The following is a 20,999-nucleotide window of genomic DNA, read 5'->3' on the forward strand; positions in this document are numbered from 1 at the left end:
TGTGAAGTTAAATCAGACCTGCTGATAATATGGACATAATCACCAGACATAATAAATGGAATGTATTTGTATAACTCCTTTGTAGTCTCTCGACCACTCAGTGTTTTAACACGACATGTCATCATTCATCCATTCACACCCATTCATACACTAACCTGCCACCTGCCCATCTCCCCAATTTACCAACATTCACACACATTTACACAGCGTAGGCACAGCATGCAGGAGCAATTTGGGGTTAACTGTCTTGCCCAAGGACACACCGACATGGATTAGAGGAGCCGGGATCGAACTGCCGATCGTCTGATTGAGGGACAACCCGCTCTACCTTCTCAGTCACACCCATATTACCACTTCTGACCAATAGACCGTCCATATTGTTCACCAGAAGCTGGATCAGCCCTGACAGGTTATCACTACCCTCAGATCAGATCAAGTCTAGAAGCAGCAGATAGATGAGATGCAAATCTCTTCTCATCCAGTCAGTCTGTAAATAACCTGTTAACACATCAGTTCACATCATTCTTTAAAAGTAGACAAAGTGTCAAATTATTCTACAGCCAGTAACTCCAGTTACCATATCTTAAAGAAGGACAGATTCATGAAATCACGCCCTGGTTCGACAATTTAGAACAAAAAAGCTCTTCTTCACTTTCATTCAGAGATACCTAGTGACAACGTCTCGTTATCTAGACCTTCATCAGGGAGATGTCAATTCCTGTAGAAAAAACCCCAGTGTGAGGTTCAAAAAGACAAAACGTTGGATCAAGATTTCACCATTATTCAATATAAATTCACAATTTATATTGTGCATTTGCAATAAAGCAAAGTACACCGAACAGAAAAATGGAAACAACAGCAAATAATAGTTAATTATAGTGATAGTAGTGATAATACAAGTCAAATGTGTTCAACAGGAAGAAAAGAAAAAGATATAAAAGAAATACTAATTTTAAAAAGTTGAAGAACCAATATAAAAAAAGACATGTTGCAGTGAAAGATAAAAGTTTAAACCATCAAACCTGTGATGTGTTTGTTGGTCCTGCAGCTGCCTGACCAATGGGAGGAGGTTCTGATGACGGTGATGAGGCCAGGACCAATCAGAGCAGACAGTCGCTGTGTCAACACCGTGCCAGACGACGACCACCAGATGATCTCTCTCCATCCCGGCTCACGGTAACCTTCTGCAAACAAAGACATTTTGAACCAATTCTCCTCCTGAACCTTCTCCTGACTCCAGTTTTTGGGTTTGCGAAAGGTGAAAGACTTTCCTTAAGTGTGTCGGTATCCAAAGCAACAAAAGGTGCTACGCCGGACGTGAGAGTCTGAAACTTTAGAAAACTTGTAAAATGCATTTAATATAATATAAACAAGCATACACCTGCAGATGATTGGATGCACTGCCAGGCGTCATCTCATCTTCACATATTCTCAGATGGAGACGACATGTTTTGTTGAGGTTAAAGACAAATCACGCATAAAGTTCCTGGTTCAGTCTCATATTGCAGACGTGAGAGTGACTCCTAATTAAGGCAGTGATTGCAGATGGTTCGACAAACATCAAGATAGATTGTATTGAATATTTACAATCAATGGTTCTGTTAGTCAGAAAGGTGGTACGTTAGGAACACTTCTGTTGTTGGTAAGGTGAGAATATGTCTTTGATTGTTTTGATATCACAGGCATGCCAGGAAGAATATAGAATTTATTTTCTCTTTTAGTGAACAAAAAAAACAACTTCTGAAGAAGATGACCAACCCGAGCCTGACATTTGATGTCTGTTTACTGGTCCTGTTTTTATGTGCAGCTCTTCTGCTCTGAGTATAAAACTACATTCATTACTGAATAAGAAGCAGTCTTCAAACTTCCCCGTTCTGTTTCCTGTCTCTCCCCTCAGATATGTGGCTCTTCCCAGACCCGTTTGTTTTGAATCGGGTCTGAACTACACAGTCCGCCTCAGTCTGGCTCTGTACTCAGCCCTCAGTGACGTCCTGTCTCCTTATACACTCATTGACTCGGTGAGGAAACTACAATCTGATCTTCAAACTCTGAGAATGTATTTATGTTATCGATGAATCAACCACAATGATGCTTTTGAGTGTTTTGTTTTGTCCAAACACAAAGAGAACCAGTAGAAGAGCTGGAACCAGACAATGACTTCATTTTATGCTTGAAAATTGACTGAAACTATTCATTAAAACAGATGACTGTTTTCTTCCAATAAACTTCCCAACACTAATTAAAGTGTTGCAGCTGAGCGAGTGATGAGTTACTTCACAGTATCTTCTGTTTAATACACCATATGAAGCTAAGAACATGTTCACAAGACATTCAGAACCTTGTCTTCAGTAAAAGTCGTTCAGGTATATTATTGTGTAAATGTAGACAGAGGTTGATGTTTGCTGGCTCTGACCTGGTGACGGACTCCTCAACATGAAGTACCGAGACTAGGCAGTGAACCTGGACGCAGTGGCGGCTGGTGGAATTTATTTTTGGTAGGGCCATCCAATCAATTTCAGAAAACATCCCAGTATGATTCAATGCAAAAAAGTATCAAACACGCATTTCTACTTTGTAGTTAAATATTTAACATTTATTCCAACACTGACATAATAAGGACATCTTGTATTAATATATGATATGTATATGATATATATTCATATATATATATATATATATATATATATATATATATAGATGCCCCTATGAACCTTGTTAGGGTTAAAGTGAGCCTGTTTTTATCCACTTCCTCGTTGTGTTTCTTCACCTCAATCCTGAGTCTGTCGTCCAGCTGGTAGCGACGTTGACTTTGCCCAATATAGCTGCTTGAGGAGTTCTCACATGTGTTCTCATGTGTGTCCTGGTGTTCTCATGTGTGTCCTGGTGTTCTCATGTGTGTCGTGGTGTTCTCATGTTCTCATGTGTGTCTTGGTGTTCTCATGTGTGTCCTGGTGTTCTCATGTGTGTCGTGGTGTTCTCATGTTCTCATGTGTGTCCTGGTGCTCTCATGTGTGTCCTGGTGTTCTCATGTGTGTCTTGGTGTTCTCATGTGTGTCCTGGTGTTCTCATGTGTGTCCTGGTGTTCTCATGTGTGTCCTGGTGTTCTCATGTGTGTCCTGGTGTTCTCATGTGAGTCCTGGTGTTCTCATGTGTGTCCTGGTGTTCTCATGTGTGTCCTGGTGTTCTCATGTGTGTCCTGGTGTTCTCATGTGTGTCCTGGTGTTCTCATGTGTGTCCTGGTGTTCTCATGTGTGTCCTGATGTTCTCATGTGTGTCCTGGTGTTCTCATGTGTGTCCTGATGTTCTCATGTGTGTCCTGGTGTTCTCATGTGTGTCTTGGTGTTCTCATGTGAGTCCTGGTGTTCTCATGTGTGTCTTGGTGTTCTCATGTGTGTCTTGGTGTTCTCATGTGTGTCCTGGTGTTCTCATGTGTGTCCTGGTGCTCTCATGTGTGTCCTGGTGTTCTCATGTTCTCATGTGTGTCCTGGTGTTCTCATGTTCTCATGTGTGTCCTGGTGTTCTCATGTGTGTCCTGGTGTTCTCATGTTCTCATGTGTGTCCTGGTGTTCTCATGTGTGTCCTGGTGTTCTCATGTTCTCATGTGTGTCCTGGTGTTCTCATGTGTGTCCTGATGTTCTCATGTGTGTCCTGGTGTTCTCATGTTCTCATGTGTGTCCTGGTGTTCTCATGTGTGTCCTGATGTTCTCATGTGTGTCCTGATGTTCTCATGTGTGTCCTGGTGTTCTCATGTGTGTCCTGATGTTCTCATGTGTGTCCTGGTGTTCTCATGTGTGTCCTGGTGTTCTCATGTGTGTCCTGGTGTTCTCATGTGTGTCCTGGTGTTCTCATGTTCTCATGTGTGTCCTGATGTTCTCATGTGTGTCCTGGTGTTCTCATGTGTGTCCTGGTGCTCTCATCTGTGTCCTGATGTTCTCATGCATGTCCTGGTGTTCTCATGTGTTTCCTGGTGTTCTCATGTTCTCATGTGTGTCCTGGTGTAATATTATTATTATTACTTTTTTTTTTTTAAATACTTTTTTTGTGGCTCAAGGTGGGTGGCCAGGCCCCCTGGCCCTCTATTGGCTAGCCGCCACTGCCTGGATGTACAAAAAAAGTAGATAGTGAGCTTTCAGTCAGTCTCATGGCTTTCTTCATCCTCAGATCGTGTTGATGCCTCACTGTAAGAACCTGGAGATATTCTCAGATTCAGTAGGAGACTCCAGTGTGAACAGTGGTTGGGAAACTTTTCAGCGTTATCGTTGTCTGGAGAACAGCCAGAGCATAATCAAGTCGCCGATGACCGACATCTGCAGGAACTTCATCTTCAGCATCTCAGCCATGTTGCACCAGGGAGCTAAAGGTACTGTAGTCCACCTTAAATCTGACGGGTCCACCTTAATAATCTCACCCTGTCCTGTCCAAGGTGTGTTGGTGTCATGAACATTAACAAACAACATTATTATTATTAACTTATTTCCACATCCAGCAGTTATGACACAGCATGATGATTCATCAAGAGTTCTGTTTGTGTCACCGAATGAATGGAAGCACAATATTCTCTCTTTATAGTCGTAGTACTACATAGCGAACGGTACCCGGACGGGTTACACTACAGCATAATTACTTCTTCTTTCTTTCCTGTTGTTGAATGTTTCTGTCATGTTAATCCACAACTTCCTGAACAAGACTCGACTAGTTTCTTCTTCACATTTCTTCAAACCTCATAAATCTGTCATCATAACTCTCTAAGACAGGATCTGTAGAGAATGCATTGTTTTCTTGCACTGTTGAAGCTTGTCGGTTGTCTAACATGCCTCTTGTGTTGGACTCCATTTCCCAGAATGCCACTGTGATCCTCAGGGCTCCCTTAGCACCGTGTGTGATCCCAGTGGGGGTCAGTGTCAGTGTCGCCCCAACGTGGTCGGCAGGAACTGTGACCGATGTGTTCCGGGCACATTCCAGTTCGGACCCAACGGCTGCAGAGGTCAGAGCCCTGATCACATGATTTATAATCCAAACATTCTGATAATAATCATCAATATATACTTGTAAAAGACTTGTGAATATATACTGTAAATGTGCTTTTAGTGACTTCCAGAGAAATGTTGTGGGTGAAAAAATACTTCAGATTGTTGTCATTAAATGATCCAGATGGCTTCAGTGACTTTAAATTGTATGAGAACATAGGGTTGGGGAAATGATAATGAACATTATGTTGTATATTGTGCTTGCTCTCCTGATGATACCTCTATATTTTCAGTTTCCTACAGTCATGAACATAAAGTATATACCGACTGTCTTTTTCTTTATATTTTTTGCAGCATGTGCCTGTGACCCTCAGGGTTCACAGAGTTTGTTCTGCGACCAGCTGACTGGTCAGTGTGTTTGTGTTTTGGGAGCGTACGGTCGGCAGTGTGATCGCTGTCTGCCGGGGCACTGGGGCTTCCCCTCCTGCCGACCTTGCTCCTGCAACGGACACACCGAAGACTGCAACCCCGACACCGGAAGCTGCATCAACTGCCGGGACCACAGCACTGGGCACACCTGTGACAGGTGAGTTACATGATTTGCAATAAGTGTTTTCAAATTCAAAAGGTACAAAATAATAATAATAATGCATTTAATTTTATATAGCGCTTTTTATATAAGCTAAACATTATCAACAATTGTTAGTGCAACTTTCCCAAAATTAGCAACTCAAAGTAAATGGACTGCACTTTAAGACGACATGTCATCATTCACCCATTCATACTTGGATGGGAGGAGCTACCATGCAAGGTGCCGCTTGCCCATCAGGACTAACTAACATTCATACAGCCTTCACACACATTCACAAACCGCAGAAACAACATGCCGGAGCAATTTAGGGTTAAGTGTCATGCCCAAGGACACTTCGACATGGCTGGGGATCGAATGGCCGATACTCTGATTGAGGGACGACCCTGCTCACCATTGATCCACAGTTGCAGAGATAAGTCTTTTCTGAGTTGAGCACCTCGGTCTGACGTGGCAAGAAATCATCCAAAGACCGAGGAGTAGGTTTTCACCCATGAAGGCAGGAAGGAGATTAGATTAGAAAGCTTTATTAAGCCCCATAGACCAGATCCCCCCAGTCCTTTGAAACCTCCACTGGCTCCCCATACAGCAAAGTACCCAGATCAAGATTCTCCTCATCACCAACAAAGCCCTTCACAACCCTGAACCCCTTCATACCTTTCTGACCTCCTGCATCGACACGCTCCCTCAGATCTGCAGACGCCAACCCTCTTACTCTGTCCAAGCATCAGACCTGGGGGGACAGGGCCTTCTACATTGCTAGTTACTAGATGCAGGTGTGCTTCACCTGTGATGATGCTGAAAGTCAGAATTTGAATCAATAACTTTCCCTCATAACTGTTCAGGTGTCTGGATGGTTACTATGGGGACCCGGTGTTGGGGTCAGGTGACCACTGCCATCCCTGCATGTGTCCCGATGGCCCCGCCAGCCTGCGGCAGTTCGCAGGAAGTTGTTATGACGGTAACTCCCAGCATACCATCTGCGCCTGCAACACCGGATACAGAGGTGAAACCTTTATTAACACATTCATTTAATATTAAGTTTCAGACTTAATGATCACTTTGTATGTTGAAGGGGAAGAAATGTAATCTGCATTGTCAGTTGAAGAGTTAAATGAAGTGTGAAGAGTTAAACTGTTCCTGATAGCGTCAGCTTGTGTGTAAGCGCTGCAGCTGAAGAGTAAAAGTAGTTGAAGTGTCAGCTTGTGTGTAAGTGCTGCAGCTGAAGAGGAAAAAAAAGTCAAAACGTCAGCTTGTGTGTAAGTTCTGAAGAGTAAAAGTAGTCGAATTGTCAGCTTGTGTGTAAGCTCTGAAGAGTAAAAGTAGTCGAATTGTCAGCTTGTGTGTAAGCTCTGAAGAGTAAAAGTAGTTGAATTGTCAGCTTGTGTGCTGACACTTAAGTGCTGAAGAGTAAAAGTAGTGTCAGTCACTACTGAAAGTAGAGCAACATCATTCATGACAGTATTTTGGCAGTTAAACAAACAGATTATCATCGTTGAAGTAATACAAGTGAAGCAATGGTTCTTCAATCATAATTCCATCAGATGGAAACAGAAATGAAAAGTGACTTAGACTTTTATAGAAAACAACGTCTTCTCTCTGCAGGTTCTCGCTGTGACGAGTGCTCACCTGGTTACTATGGAAACCCCGGGGAGGCGGGGGGGCAGTGCCAGCAATGTCAGTGCAACAACAACATCGACGTGTTGGACCCGGAGTCCTGCGATGGCCGAACCGGCGAGTGTCTGCGTTGCCTTCACCACAGTGAGGGTGCCGGCTGCCAGAGCTGCAAGCAGGGCTACTACGGCAACGCACTGCTGCAGGACTGCAGGAGTAAGTACACTGTGCATGTGGATCCAGTCTCAATGAAGTCTGGATCCAGATTCAACTCTGATCCAGTCTCAATGAAGTCTGGATCCGGATTCAACTCTGATCCAGTCTCAATGAAGTCTGGAATCCAGATTCAACTCTGAGTAAAATATCAACCCTCGTCCACAGAGTGTGTTTGTGACCAACTGGGCAGCGACTCCTCTGGCTGTCCGTCACCCGGCAGCTGTCCCTGCGAGCGTAGCAGCGGTCGGTGTCGCTGCCTACCCAACGTCACCGGGCAGCACTGCGACCGCTGTGCAGTAGACACCTGGAACCTGGCGAGCGGACACGGCTGCCAGAGCTGCGGCTGCGCCTCCGCACACTCGTACGGGACGTCCTGCAATGAGGTGAGGGGGTTACGATATGAAACTCTGTGTCGATGCATCAAAGCTCAGCTGGGTCAGATGTTTGTTTGGTCCAAGCTTAGGGTTAACTAGTCCCCAGTCCTCAGCTGGGTCATTGGGCCTTCAGTCATCTAGGGTTCACAGTTTCTTTGTTCGTTCCACAGGTCAGCGGCCAGTGTTCCTGTCAGCCCGGCTTTGGAGGAAGAACATGCAGCGAGTGTAGAGAGCTGTTCTGGGGAGACCCAGCGGTCCAATGTCACGGTACGTTATTTATTGATAGATAGATAGATACATGTATGTATTATGATGTCTTGAGAGGTCGGGATTGGCTTGTGAGGCGTGGGTGCACAAAACAGGACGACAAGCAGTGGTTTCCAACTCAAAATTATGTATTTAGAAAAAGGATAAACTTAACTCCGGCAGAAAAGCCGTATACAAAACAAACGTGCGTGTGCGTGCGTGCGTGCGTGCGTGCGTGCGTGTGTGTGCGTGTGTGTGTGTGTGTGTGTGTGTGTGTGTGTGTGTCTCAGATACATACGTACATATGTGGACGTGAAGGAGACAGTTGATGGCTGAGTGCCACCCCGTTGCATTGTTGGAACATTCCTGACCCCGCATCTTCTGCTGCTATTTATATTAAGTCCAGATGTCCCGGCGACCTGACGGTTCCGTCGCCATGGAGATAAGACCAGAGATCTGTCTGATCCACAAAGAGGCTTTGTTAGTGAACTGGACCTGCTGAGAGCAGGGGGCTAATGTCTGTCTCTCTCTCCCTCTGCCTGTCTCTCTCCCTCTCCCTCCCTCTGTCTCTCTCTCCCTCTGCCTGTCTCTCTCCCTCTCCCTCCCTCTGTCTCTCTCTCCCTCTGTCTCTCTCTCTGTCTCTCTCCCTCTCTCTCCCTCTGTCTCTCTCCCTCTCTCTCCCTCTGTCTCTCTCTCCCTCTGTCTCTCTCCCTCTCTCTCCCTCTGTCTCTCTCTCGCTCTCTCCCTCTGTCTCTATCTCTATCTCTTCAAAGTGAATTCAGTTTTGTTGTTTTTGCAGCTTGAAGGAGTTTGTTTAAATAAAACCAGGATGTTGAACACACACACACACACACACACACACACACACACACACACACACACACAGGAAGTTGAACAGTCTGTGTTTAATTAAACTCTGACATCCTCGTTCTCCCCGTTGCAGCTTGGTTCCCTCTTCGTTCTCCCTGTTGGGGGGCGGCTGTAGCTCATGGGGATGAGTGGTCGTCACCAGAAGGTACCCGGTTCGATCCCCGCTCTCCCCATTAGTTGCATGTCGAAGTGTCCTTGAGCAAGACACTGAACCCCCAGTTGCTCCCTGAGCGCTTCACCGCAGCCCACTGCTCCTTAATAATTAAGGATGGGTTGAATGCAGAGGACAAATTTCATATATGTATATGTAATATGACAATAAAATACGGTTTAAGTTTCCCTCTTCGTTCTCAACGTAGCAGCGTTGGTTCCCTCGTTCTCCCTGTTGCAGCGTGGGTTCCCTCCACGTTCTCCCTGTTGCAGCGTGGGTTCCCTCCACGTTCTCCCTGTTGCAGCGTTGGTTCCCTCCTCTTTCTCCCCAGAGCAGCATGTGTTCTCCCCGTGGCAGCGTGGGTTCCCTTCACATTTTCACTGTGGCAGCGTGGGTTCCCTCCCCGTTCTCCCCGGAGCAGCGTGGGTTCTCCCTGTGGCAGCGTGGGTTTCCTACTCGTTCTCCCTGTAGCAGCGTGGGTTCCCTCCTCGTTCTTCCCGTGGCAGCGTGGGTTTCCTCCTCGTTCTCCTCATGGCAGCGTGGGTTTCCTCCTCGTTCTCCCCTTAGCAGCGTGGGTTCTCCCCGTGGCAGCGTGGGTTTCCTCCACGTTCTCCTCATGGCAGCGTGGGTTTCCTCCTCGTTCTCCCCTTAGCAGCGTGGGTTCTCCCCGTGGCAGCGTGGGTTTCCTCCACGTTCTCCCTGTTGCAGCGTGGGTTTCCTCCTCGTTCTCCTCATGGCAGCGTGGGTTTCCTCCTCGTTCTCCCCTTAGCAGCGTGGGTTCTCCCCGTGGCAGCGTGGGTTCCCTCCACATTCTCCCTGTTGCAGCGTGGGTTTCCTCCTCGTTCTCCCCGTGGCAGCGTGGGTTCCCTCCTCTTTCTCCCCGGAGCAGCGTGGGTTCTCCCTGTGGCAGCGTGGATTCCCTCCCCGTTCTCCCCGTGGCAGCGTGGGTTTCCTCCTCGTTCTCCCCTTAGCAGCGTGGGTTCTCCCCGTGGCAGCGTGGGTTTCCTCCACGTTCTCCCTGTTGCAGCGTGGGTTTCCTCCTCGTTCTCCCCGTGGCAGCGTGGGTTTCCTCCTCGTTCTCCCCGTGGCAGCGTGGGTTTCCTCCTCGTTCTCCCCGTGGCAGCGTGGGTTTCCTCCTCGTTCTCCCCGTGGCAGCTTGGGTTCCCTCCACATTCTCCCTGTTGCAGCGTGGGTTTCCTCCTCGTTCTCCCCGTGGCAGCGTGGGTTCCCTCCTCTTTCTCCCCGGAGCAGCGTGGGTTCTCCCTGTGGCAGCGTGGATTCCCTCCACATTCTCACTTTGGCAGCGTGGGTTCCCTCCCCGTTCTTCCCGTGGCAGCGTGGGTTCTCCCCGTGGCAGCGTGGGTTCCCTCCACATTCTCCCTGTGGCAGCGTGGGTTCCCTGCCTTCACCCAATGTTAGCTGGGATCGGCCCCAGCGCCCCCGGCCCCTCATTTCCTTTCATTTTAGTGAGTCATCATCTGCAGGTGGAACCACAGAGGAGGGTTGAGCCAGGTATTTATGTTTGTGTGGTTACCGGTGTAACCTTCTAACCCTTAATGTGTTTCTGTCTCAGCGTGCGACTGTGATCCTCGCGGTGTCTCCGAGCCGCAGTGTAACAAAGCCAGCGGTCACTGCGTTTGTGTGGACGGGGTTTCTGGTCCACGCTGCGATGTATGCAGCCGCGGCTTCTCTGGAACCTTCCCCGACTGCCACCGCTGCCATCAGTGCTTCAGCGAGTGGGACAGCATCATCGGTCAGCTGACCAATCAGACGCACCGTCTCGTCAACAAGGTCAACGCCGTGAAAGCCAGCGGAGGCAGCGGACCATACAAGAAGTCCATCGAGAGCATGGAGAGGAGTGTCGCCGACGTCTGGGTCCTCCTGAACCAGAACCCGGCCTCTCAACCACTGACTGAGACCCAGGAGCTGCTGCAACAAGCCAGGTGGGATTATATTTAATTCTGTTTATTTTGTATAGCCCAAATTCACAAATTACAAACTCCCCTCAGAGGGCTTTACAATCTGTACACATACGACATCCCTGACCTTTGACCTCACATCGGTACATGTGTACAGATGAACAGCGTTACATAAACACATTCAATGAATATGACAGAAATTATGAATGAGTAGTAGGCATGGACCACGATCCAGACCTCCACAATCCATGAAACAGAAAGAGGTAGAGAGGAGGCAGGCATCAGCAGGGCCATGGCAGGAGTCATGCAAAAATGAGGCTGGACCAATGAGGAAGGTCCAGGCCAGGGGTAGGATGCAGGAAGCAGGGGCAAGGAATCAGGGCGCAGGAGCAAGGGCCGGCTCCAGACACAGCCAGGTCCAACGGACCCTATGAGCCGAGAAGGCGCAAAGACTCCGGGGAAGAAGCATAGTTAGTAAGATGCAATGAAGAGATGTAAATTCATCCATAAGTAAAGAGAGAAGAGGAGATAGGTGCTCAGTGTATCCTAAAACATCCCCCAGCAGCCTATAAGCCTATAGCAGCATATCTAGGGGCTGGACCAGGGCAAACCTGATTCAGCCCTAACTATAAGGGCTATTAAAGAGGAAAGTCTTAAGTCTACTCTTAAATGAGGTGACTGTGTCTGCCTCCCGGACTGAAAGTGGAAGCTGGTTCCATAAAAGAGGAGCTTGATAACTGAAGGCTCTGGCTCCCATCCTACTTTTTAGGACTCTAGGAACCACAAGTAGCCCCGCATTTAGTGAGCGCAGCTCTCTAGTGGGGCAATATGGTACTACAAGCTCCTTAAGATATGATGGTGCATCACCAATCAAGGTTTTGTAGGTGAGGAAAAGAAATTTTTTTAAATGTGATTCTTGATTTTACAGGGAGCCAGTGCAGAGCAGCTAATATAGGAGTCATGTGATCTCTTTTCTTAGTTTTTGTGAGTACACAAGCTGCAGCATTCTGGATCAACTGGAGGGATTTAAGAGACTTATTAGAGCAGCCTGATAATAAGGAGTTGCAGTAATCTAGTCTGGAAGTAACAAACGCGTGAACCAGCTTTTCTGCATCTTTTTGAGACAAGATGTGCCTGATTTTTGAAATGTTACGTAGATGAAAAAATGCAATCCTTGAGATTTGCTTAACGTGGAGTTAAAGGACAAGTCTCGGTCAAAGATAACTAGAGATTCTTTACAGTGGTGTTGGATGCCAGGGCAATGCCATCTACAGAAACCACATCACCAGATTATTGATCTCTGAGGTGTTCATGGCCAGTAAAATAACTTCAGTTTTGTCTGACTTTAACATCAGGAAGTTGGAGGTCATCCATGTTTTTATGTCTTTAAGACATGCATGAAGTTTAGCGAGCTGGTTTAGCGAGCTGGTTGGTCTCTTCTGGTTTGAGCGATAGATATAATTGAGTAATCTAGAATTTAAACGACCTGCAACTGGCCTAATGTGTTGTATCTATGTGTTTGTCTCAGTGACCTGATGGGGGCCCTGAGCCGGATGTTGAACCACACTGAACAGACTCTGGTCCAGGTGGAGGACGAAGACTCGGCTGCAGAAACTAAACTGGAATCTGTGACGTCGGATGCACAGAAACTGGAGCGGACAGTTCAAGAGTTGCAGGATCAGGTTGAGTTCATCAAGAACTCTGACATCAAAGGTGAGAGGGGTTAAAGGTCAAGGGTCAGTTGGGGGTTCTTGTGACCAGACGGTTTTAATTAATCTCTTTAGTTCTTCTTCTGGCCTGGAAACATACTGGAACCTGTTATTGTCAAACTGTTAAACTGGACCAGAGGCTTTACTCATTGTGTTGTATGTGAGGACTGACTACAACACGACTACTACTACTGCCACTAATACTATTACTACTACTGTTTTGAATAAAATACTTATTTTAATTGTAATATTTAATATGTTAATATTTGAGTTAGCAAATGTTAGATTGGTTTGCTTCAGTTTTAGACTTATGGCCTTAATGTGGCCTGGCATCCACTGAGGGGCGTGGCATCATGAGTGACAGCATAACAAAGAAGGCTGAGGACTTCATTTCAGTTTATTTTGTATAGCCCAAAATCACAAACACTCCTCAGAGGGCTTTACAATCTGAACACATATGACATCCCTGACCTTTTAACCTCACATCAGAACGGCCACGCTGCCTTCAGGAAATATAGGTACAGAGAGAATTATTATTATTATTATTACCCTTTTTTAGACACCACATTCACGTGATTGGAAGTTTAACTAACTGGTTGGTTTTTAATCTGGCTTTATTGATAGATATAATAATAGATATATTATTAGATATAATGATAGATAATAATAGATATGTTATTATATATCATGATAGATATGACAATAGTATATAATAATAGATATAATGATAGATTTATTAATAGATGTAATAATAGATATCAGAATCAGCTTTATTGGCCATGTATGTGTGCACTTACATGGAATTTGACTCCGGTTACACGAACGCTCTCGTCGTACATACATATTTAAATTACAAATAACAGGATGAATATAAAAAGACATTAAAGACAACAGAGTAGCAACATGTATGTGCAATATAAAAACAACAACAGTGACAATGAATTGGGGATAGTTAGTGCAGAAAGTGGTGATAGTGCAGATGGATGTTGGTTTTGGCGTACAGTGCTCAGTAGCGCCCCCCAGTGGAAAGAAGCTGTTCCTGTGTCTGCTGGTTTTGGCGTACAGTGCTCTGTAGCGCCTCCCAATGGAAAGAAGCCGTTCCTGTGTCTGCTGGTTTTGGAGTACAGTGCTCTGTAGCGCCCCCAGAGGGGAGGAGTTGTTCCTATGTCGGGGTTTTGGCGTACAGTGCTCTGTAGCGCCCCCAGAGGGGAGGAGTTGGAACAGCTTGTGTCCAGGGTGTGAAGGGTCTGTAGTGATCTTTCCAGCCCGCTTCCTGACTTGGTTCCAGCCTGCCCTCTATCAGGCTTGAACCAAGTCAGGAAGCGGGCTGGAAAGATCACTACAGACCCTTCACAGTTCTCTCTCTGCAGACCTGACTATCCGTTGTGGTCTGTCTCGGTCCTGTTTAGTGGCCGATGGTGGAGTAGAACAGGATCAGCAGCTCCTGAGGCATATTGTACTTCCTCAGTGTTGGGGGGCTCCTCCTAAAGTCCACTGTCATCTCCACAGTTTTGGGCTTGTTCAGCTCCAGGTTGTTCTAACCACACCAGAGAACCAGCTGTTCAACCTCCCGTCTGTACGCAGACTCATCACCGTTCCTGATGAGGCCGATGACCGTTGTGTCGTCTGCGAACTTCAGGAGTTTAACAGACGTGTCTTAGACCTTCAGGAGTTTAACAGACAGTCCTCTGAGGTGCAGTCGTTGGTGTAGAGGGAGAAGATCAGTGGGGAGAGCACACATCCCTGGGGGGCGCCAGTGCTGATGGTCCGGGTGCTGGATGTGGTTTTTCCCAGCCTCACCTGCTCCTGTCTGTTAGGAAGTTACTGATCCACTGACAGGTGGAGGCATTGGAAGTGGGCTTATCAAACCTGCAGTAGAAGACGTTCAGGTCGTCTGTGAGGGTTTGTTGGCTGAAAAACTTTTTTTTCATCTGTACGCCAACCTTCTTAATTATTATTAGAATTATAATAATAATTATTATTATTATATTAATAGATTATAATGATAGATATTTTGATAGATATCTTAATAGATATAATGATAGATGTAATAATAGATATAATATATAATCGATTTAATAATATATGTAATAATAGATACAATAATAGATATAATAATAGTTATAATAATAGATATAATGAAAGATGTAATAATAGATTTAATAATAAATACAATGTTATATATATATATATATATATATATATAATAATAGATTTATTGATAGGTATAATAATAGTAATTGAGTATCATCTGCATTACAATGAAAGTTTCCTGATAATATTGCCCAAAGGAAGCATATATAAGGTGAATAAAATTGGTCCTAGCACAGAACCTTGTGGAACTCCGTGACTAACATTGTTGTTTATATAGGTTTCATCGTTTACAATCTGAGAACCAACTGATGAACAGAATTTAAACCAACTTATTGCGGTTCCTTTAATTCTAAATGTTCCAGTCTTGTATATATGTGTGTATGTGTGTATTTATATATATATCTTCACTAAACTGTGGAGCAATCATCTGATGTGCACTTCCTGTATGTCCCCAGGGGCCACAGACAGCGTCTCAAAGTACTTAGAGAAGTCTCTGGCAGCTGAAGTCCGAGCGAACGCCTCCACCATTGATCCCGGCAGCGCGGTGGAAACCTCCAGCGCTCTACGGCAACTCACAGTGGACAAACTGAACCAAACCAGAGAGGAATTCCTGAGGAGACACACTGAGCATGCTCAGAGACTGGACGACCTGGCCGGAGAGCTGCAGACTCTGGACCTCTCGGAGATCAGCCACAAGGTGAGCACTTTAATCACTGTATCTATATTTTAATCACTTTAACCACTGTATCTATACTTTCATCACTGTATTTATACTTTAATCACTGTATGTATACTTTAATCACTGTATCTGTACTTTAATCAGTGTATCTATATTTTGTATTACTGTATCTATACTTTAATCACTGTATTTATACTTTAATCACTTTAACCACTGTATGTATACTTTAATCACTGTATTTATACTTTAATCACTGTATTTATACTTTAATAACTGTATTTATACTTTAATCAGTGTATCTATACTTTAATCAGTGTATTTATACTTTAATCACTGTATCTATACTTTTTATTACTGTATGTATACTTTAATCACTGTTTGTATACTTTAATTACTGTATTTATATTTTAATCACTTTAATCACTGTATCTATACTTTAATCACTGTATTTATACTTTAATCACTTTAATCACTGTATGTATACTTTAATCACTGTATTTATACTTTAATCACTTTAATCACTGTATCTATACTTTAATCACTTTAATCATCACACATTGTCATATTCATGTAATGTGTTTATGTAACTCTGTAACTCTGTTCATCTGGTCACATGACATCTATTCATCTGTCCATCCGGGGAGAGGGATCCTCCTCTGTTGCTCTCCTGAAGGTTTCTTCCCTTTTTTCCCTGTGAAAGTTTATTTTTGGGGAGTTTTTCCTCATCCGATGTGAGGTCAAAGGTCAGGGATGTCGTATGTGTACAGATTGTAAAGCCCTCTGAGGCAAATTTGTGATATTGGGCTATACAAAATAAACTGAATTGAATTAATCACTGTATCTATAGTTTAATCAATGTATCTATACTTTTTATTGCTGTATCTATACTTTAATCACTGTATTTATACTTAAATCACTTTAGTCACTATGTATACTTTAATCACTGTATGTATACTTTAATCACTGTATGTATACTTTAATCACTGTCTATACTTTAATCACTGCATGTATACTTTAATCACTGTATCTATACTTTAATCACTTTAATCACTGTATGTATACTTTAATCACTGTATTTATACTTTAATCACTGTATCTATACTGTAATCACTGTATCTATACTGTATTCAGACTTACTTTAGGTTAACTTTGTATTCCTTTGTGAAGTTTGTTCGGAACTTCATTTTATCAAATCAATCTTCATTAGAGATGAAATCTGAGTGTCTCCATTCATTATTTTTATTTGTTGGTTTTCTAAACATACAATATATTATACTTATGTTAGGAGTATTAACATTTTAAGTTTAAATCTTAACTTTTAAACACTTATTTTTTGGTCCGTCCTGGTTCTCAAAGACTTGCGGCAGTCCATCATCAGGTCAGCACTCATGCTGGTCCTCTCCCTGTGGAGGTCTGGGATGTGTGGACTCTGAGGATTGGACCTGGTGTGGAGGTGATGGGTGTGACGGCGTGAAGACGGCGGCCAGCAGTATCTGGAGGAAGACCCGAGACTCTGAGCAGGAGATCATCAGTGCCATGGAGGAAGTGGAGAAACTCTCCAAGATGGTGAGTCTGACGGGTCCTGGTCTGTGCTGGTTCTGACCGGTTCTGATCTGTGCTAGTTCTGACAGGTTCTGGTCTGAGCTGGTTCTGGTTCAAGTAGACTGTGGGGATTTTCTCACCTGTGTGTTGTCTGCAGGTGTCGGAGGCCAAGGAGAAAGCGGACGAGGCAAAGCTGAGTGCTCAGGACGTCCTGATGAAGACTAACAGGACCAAACAGAAAGTCCAGCAGAGCAACGAGGAGCTGAGAGGCCTCATCAGGCAGATCCGGGACTTCCTCACACGTACGTCATGTGACTTCTTGCTGTTGCTGTTCAGTCATGTGACTTTCTGCTGTTGTAGATCAAGTTGGTTCTTCACAATTCAGCACAACATTTTTTTTAACAGAGAGAATCTCTGAATCCGTCTGACAACCATCAAACCAAAGACCCAAAGAAATCATCACTCAGTGTATAAAACCGCCTGTATACACATCATACAAAAATATACAATAACAATAACAAATAAAAAACAAACAACAACAACTAAAGGCTTCTGCCTTCACTGTTGGCTCGCTGGCGTTTCTGTGCACCGTCACACCATTCATGTCCCTGAGCGGTGGTCCTGAGACCCCACTCAGTTGTACAGCTCCGGTAAAGTCTCTGTGGAGTCGGGAGTTTCCTCTCCCGTCACCCTCCTGCAGCATCTCCATCTCGTCCTCCTCCTCGTCCTCCTCCTCGTCCTTGTCCTCCGAGCAGGGAAGCCACCGTGACACGCCTCCCAGTCCAGGACCGGCTACCTGCATCAGTCTCCTCAAGGTCGCTCCTCACGGTTGCTCCTCTGGATCTCCGGCCCCCTGTGCTTGACGTGCAGCCTCCTCCTTCAGCTCTTTATTAATTTTCGCCCCGATCTGTAGATCTCCCAGTCCAGTCTGTAGATCTCCTGAGGTGTAAAACCTTTCTTGGTTTTGTTGTACATGTGGAGCCGCATAGATTTCAAGAGTTTCTGCATATTAGAGAAGTGGTTCTCTATCGTTACACTTCTTGTTCTTAGTGTCATAGAGAAACCACTTCAGTCTGCCCAAACTATACTCTCTTGGAGAGTCACTGTTATCAGAGGATCCACTCTCTGACTCAGAGTCCTCCTCCATACTGGACTCAGCCTGTGCGTTCCCTTTGCCCGAAGCCCCCTTCTTTGCTTGTGAGCCTTCCTCGTCCTCCCTGATTGTCCTCTTCAGACGGTGAAGCTTCTCCTCACCCTCCTCCATGCCAACCTCACTGTCTTTTAACAGTACCTCCTTGTCCTGCCCACACTTTTCCTCCCCTCCTCCTAATTCCTGTCTCCTGACCACCTCCACCTGCCCTCCGGTACACCCCTGGCTGTCCTCCTGAATATGTGTGCTCCCCTGGGCTGCCCCTGCCCCCTCTTCTTCCACCTGCCGTACAAAACCTGCCCTCTCCTCCTCCATTTCCTTGGCCACCTCTGCCCCTTCTTCTTCCACCACCTGCTGGCCCACCTCTGGCCCTTCTTCCTCCCCCTGCTGGCCCACCTCTGCCCCTTCTACTTCGGCCTGCTGCACCCCACTTCCCCCCTCTGTGCTCACCTGCTGCACCCCACCCACCTCCTTCTGTTGTTGCTCCTGACCCCCCTCCTTGTCCCCTCCGTCCTCGTTCTTCTTGGCGCCATCCTACCCATCAGCTTTCTTCTGAGGACAGGCTTTGCTCAGATGTACCTCCCTCCCACAATTAAAACATTTCATATTATTAGACGTTGCAAAACCGACAAAAAGAAAATCATCAGCTCTCACTGTGAATGAGATGTTCATTTCCTCATTCCTGTTGCTGAGAACCACGAAGCATTGTCTCCTGTGCGACACCACATGCTTTAATAATGGAGACCTGCACCCAGAAGACAGCTTCCTCACCTGGGATGTAACCCTCCCATGTTTTGACAGCTCTCTCACTAAAACCTCGTCCTTAACGAACGGCGGGGCGTTCGCCACCGTCACCATAACTGCGGGTGTGAGGAGAAGCGGGGACATGCGTATCAAACACCACGACCCCTCTCTCCACCACCGTGTTGGCCTTGCTCACACTCTCCAGGAAAATGACCACGTGGCCGACCACCTCCGCCACTGCCAGGCTGCAGTCCTCCACTGAGCACGGAAAGCCGGGCGCGATCCGTACGCCATGTTTCCGCGTCAGCCAGCTCAGGTCCATAGCGCCGTTAGCACGCGCCGGCCGGCTGCGCCAACACATACACAGGAACCCACCAAACCCCTTTGTGCACACATTAACCCCACACAACACCACCACATACACTGCTCTCTGTCTACTACTCTCACTATGAAAAAACAGACGGAAACCACCATTAACTCACGACACACCGCTCTCAGCTCCCAACCTCCGTGCTCACGCTCAGAGAGAGAGAGAGATGCAGAATCTGTGGCAGACAACAATAGTCACATTCTAAGACAATAATAAGACAATATTAACTAATAACATCGTATTATCACCATATTAAGACCATATTAATTAAATTCTGTTTATTTTATATAGCCCAATATCACAAATTACGAATTTACCTCAGAGGGTTTTTTAGATAGGAGCTCAGTGTATCCTAAAACGCCCCCCAGCAGCCTATAAGCCTATAAATCTGAATCTGGTTAACTTAAAGGCAACAGCAAACTGAAAAGTCTTCCATCTGGATTTAAAGGAGCTGAGGGCCTCTGAGGGTCTATGAGGGTCTCAGCAGACCTGCAGCTTTAACCCTTGTATGGTGTTCATTGTTTTGTTACTCAGCAGGTGTTGTGGGTCTGTTGGACCCGCCGTATTTTTGGGTGTATTTAATTCAACACAATCAAACTATTTTATGTTAAAATACTCAACAGATGTTTTCTTCAACCCAATTAGAAGCAATATAAACAGCAAATATGGTTAATATTTGCCCTTTAACTTTGTTATCACACATTTACAAATTAAAGTGCTACTCGTTTTTTGGGGTTTTGTTGATAAAATCAAGAAAATCAATTATAATCAAGATGTGAGTGGACAAAATTCAACACATTTACAAATGTAGCAAGGTTGTTCATAACTATTGATATTATTATTTGAATTTCACTGAATTTCATTAGTAATCAGGTCATTTTACATAACACAACACACAGTTTACATTGAACACATTACATTGTTGAAAACATTACCTTTTCATACCAGCCTATACAACACCAGCCTATTCAACACATGAGTGGCAGAGTTTTACTGTGTGTGTGTTACATATGTACTTCTTGCACTTGATGCATGTATATTGCGTCTTTCTGTCCGTCTTGGGTCCACACACTTCGCAGCGTTTCTTTTTGTTGCTGCCGGCCGCAACCTAGAAAGATGAAAAGATCATGAATTTTACTAAAACCTCTGTCTCGCAAGGTATGAGTGTCAAACATATACTGCAACAGCATCACACACTTACCTCAGGCTCTGCAGATGGTGGTTCTGTAGGTTGGGTGGCTGCAGAGGCTGAGGTTCACGGAACATGCTGTCTTCTCAGGATTTGTGGTTTCACCAGTGCCTTTCCAAGTTCCTCGAGAAAGAGGCGTCTCCTCTGGAGCTTCCCCCTGTTCCACTCTGGGTTCAATGCCATCCAGATGACAAAGGCGTTGTACGCCGAGATGTCCAGAATGTCAAAGAAAATCACCAGTGGCCAGCGTAGGGTCCTCCTCTTGCAGCTGTAGGCAGACACCAGCTTGTCCATGTTGTCCACCCCTCCTTTTGTGGCATTGTAGTCCATGATTATCTCTGGTTTCTGATGCTCCAGGCCACAGATTCTTCCATCCCTGTGCAGTGTACTCATGAGTACCACATTCTTGGTTTTCTTTGGCACATAGGATACCAGGGACGTGTCAGCCGTGTAGACAAACTTGGACGAGTTGACAGGCCTGTTCTTTGTAGGCAGCAATTGAGGAGGGAGCTCAGACCGTTTTTTTCTCATTGTTCCTACCATGGTCAGCTTCCTCTTTAGAAGCTCCTGTCCCAG

General features: G+C 45.3%; 1 protein-coding gene across 2 annotated transcripts in view; it reads left to right on the plus strand.

Moving 5' to 3' along the window:
- The window catches only part of lamb1a (laminin, beta 1a), a 51,319-nt gene that overhangs the window by 21,239 nt on the left and 9,081 nt on the right, over positions 1-20,999 (plus strand). For both annotated transcript variants that reach the window (XM_034535900.1, XM_034535901.1), the window contains exons 15-28: positions 1,049-1,176; positions 1,898-2,018; positions 4,162-4,360; positions 4,841-4,984; positions 5,322-5,553; positions 6,402-6,562; positions 7,162-7,386; positions 7,552-7,769; positions 7,931-8,027; positions 10,601-10,970; positions 12,475-12,659; positions 15,205-15,446; positions 16,785-16,994; positions 17,128-17,272. In XM_034535900.1, coding sequence (XP_034391791.1) covers positions 1,049-1,176; positions 1,898-2,018; positions 4,162-4,360; positions 4,841-4,984; positions 5,322-5,553; positions 6,402-6,562; positions 7,162-7,386; positions 7,552-7,769; positions 7,931-8,027; positions 10,601-10,970; positions 12,475-12,659; positions 15,205-15,446; positions 16,785-16,994; positions 17,128-17,272 — 2,677 coding nt within the window. The remainder of the gene's footprint in view (positions 1-1,048; positions 1,177-1,897; positions 2,019-4,161; positions 4,361-4,840; positions 4,985-5,321; positions 5,554-6,401; positions 6,563-7,161; positions 7,387-7,551; positions 7,770-7,930; positions 8,028-10,600; positions 10,971-12,474; positions 12,660-15,204; positions 15,447-16,784; positions 16,995-17,127; positions 17,273-20,999) is intronic.

The sequence above is a fragment of the Cyclopterus lumpus genome, chromosome 6 (genome assembly GCF_009769545.1).
Source record: "Cyclopterus lumpus isolate fCycLum1 chromosome 6, fCycLum1.pri, whole genome shotgun sequence".
In the NCBI taxonomy this organism is placed as follows: Eukaryota; Metazoa; Chordata; class Actinopteri; order Perciformes; family Cyclopteridae; genus Cyclopterus; species Cyclopterus lumpus.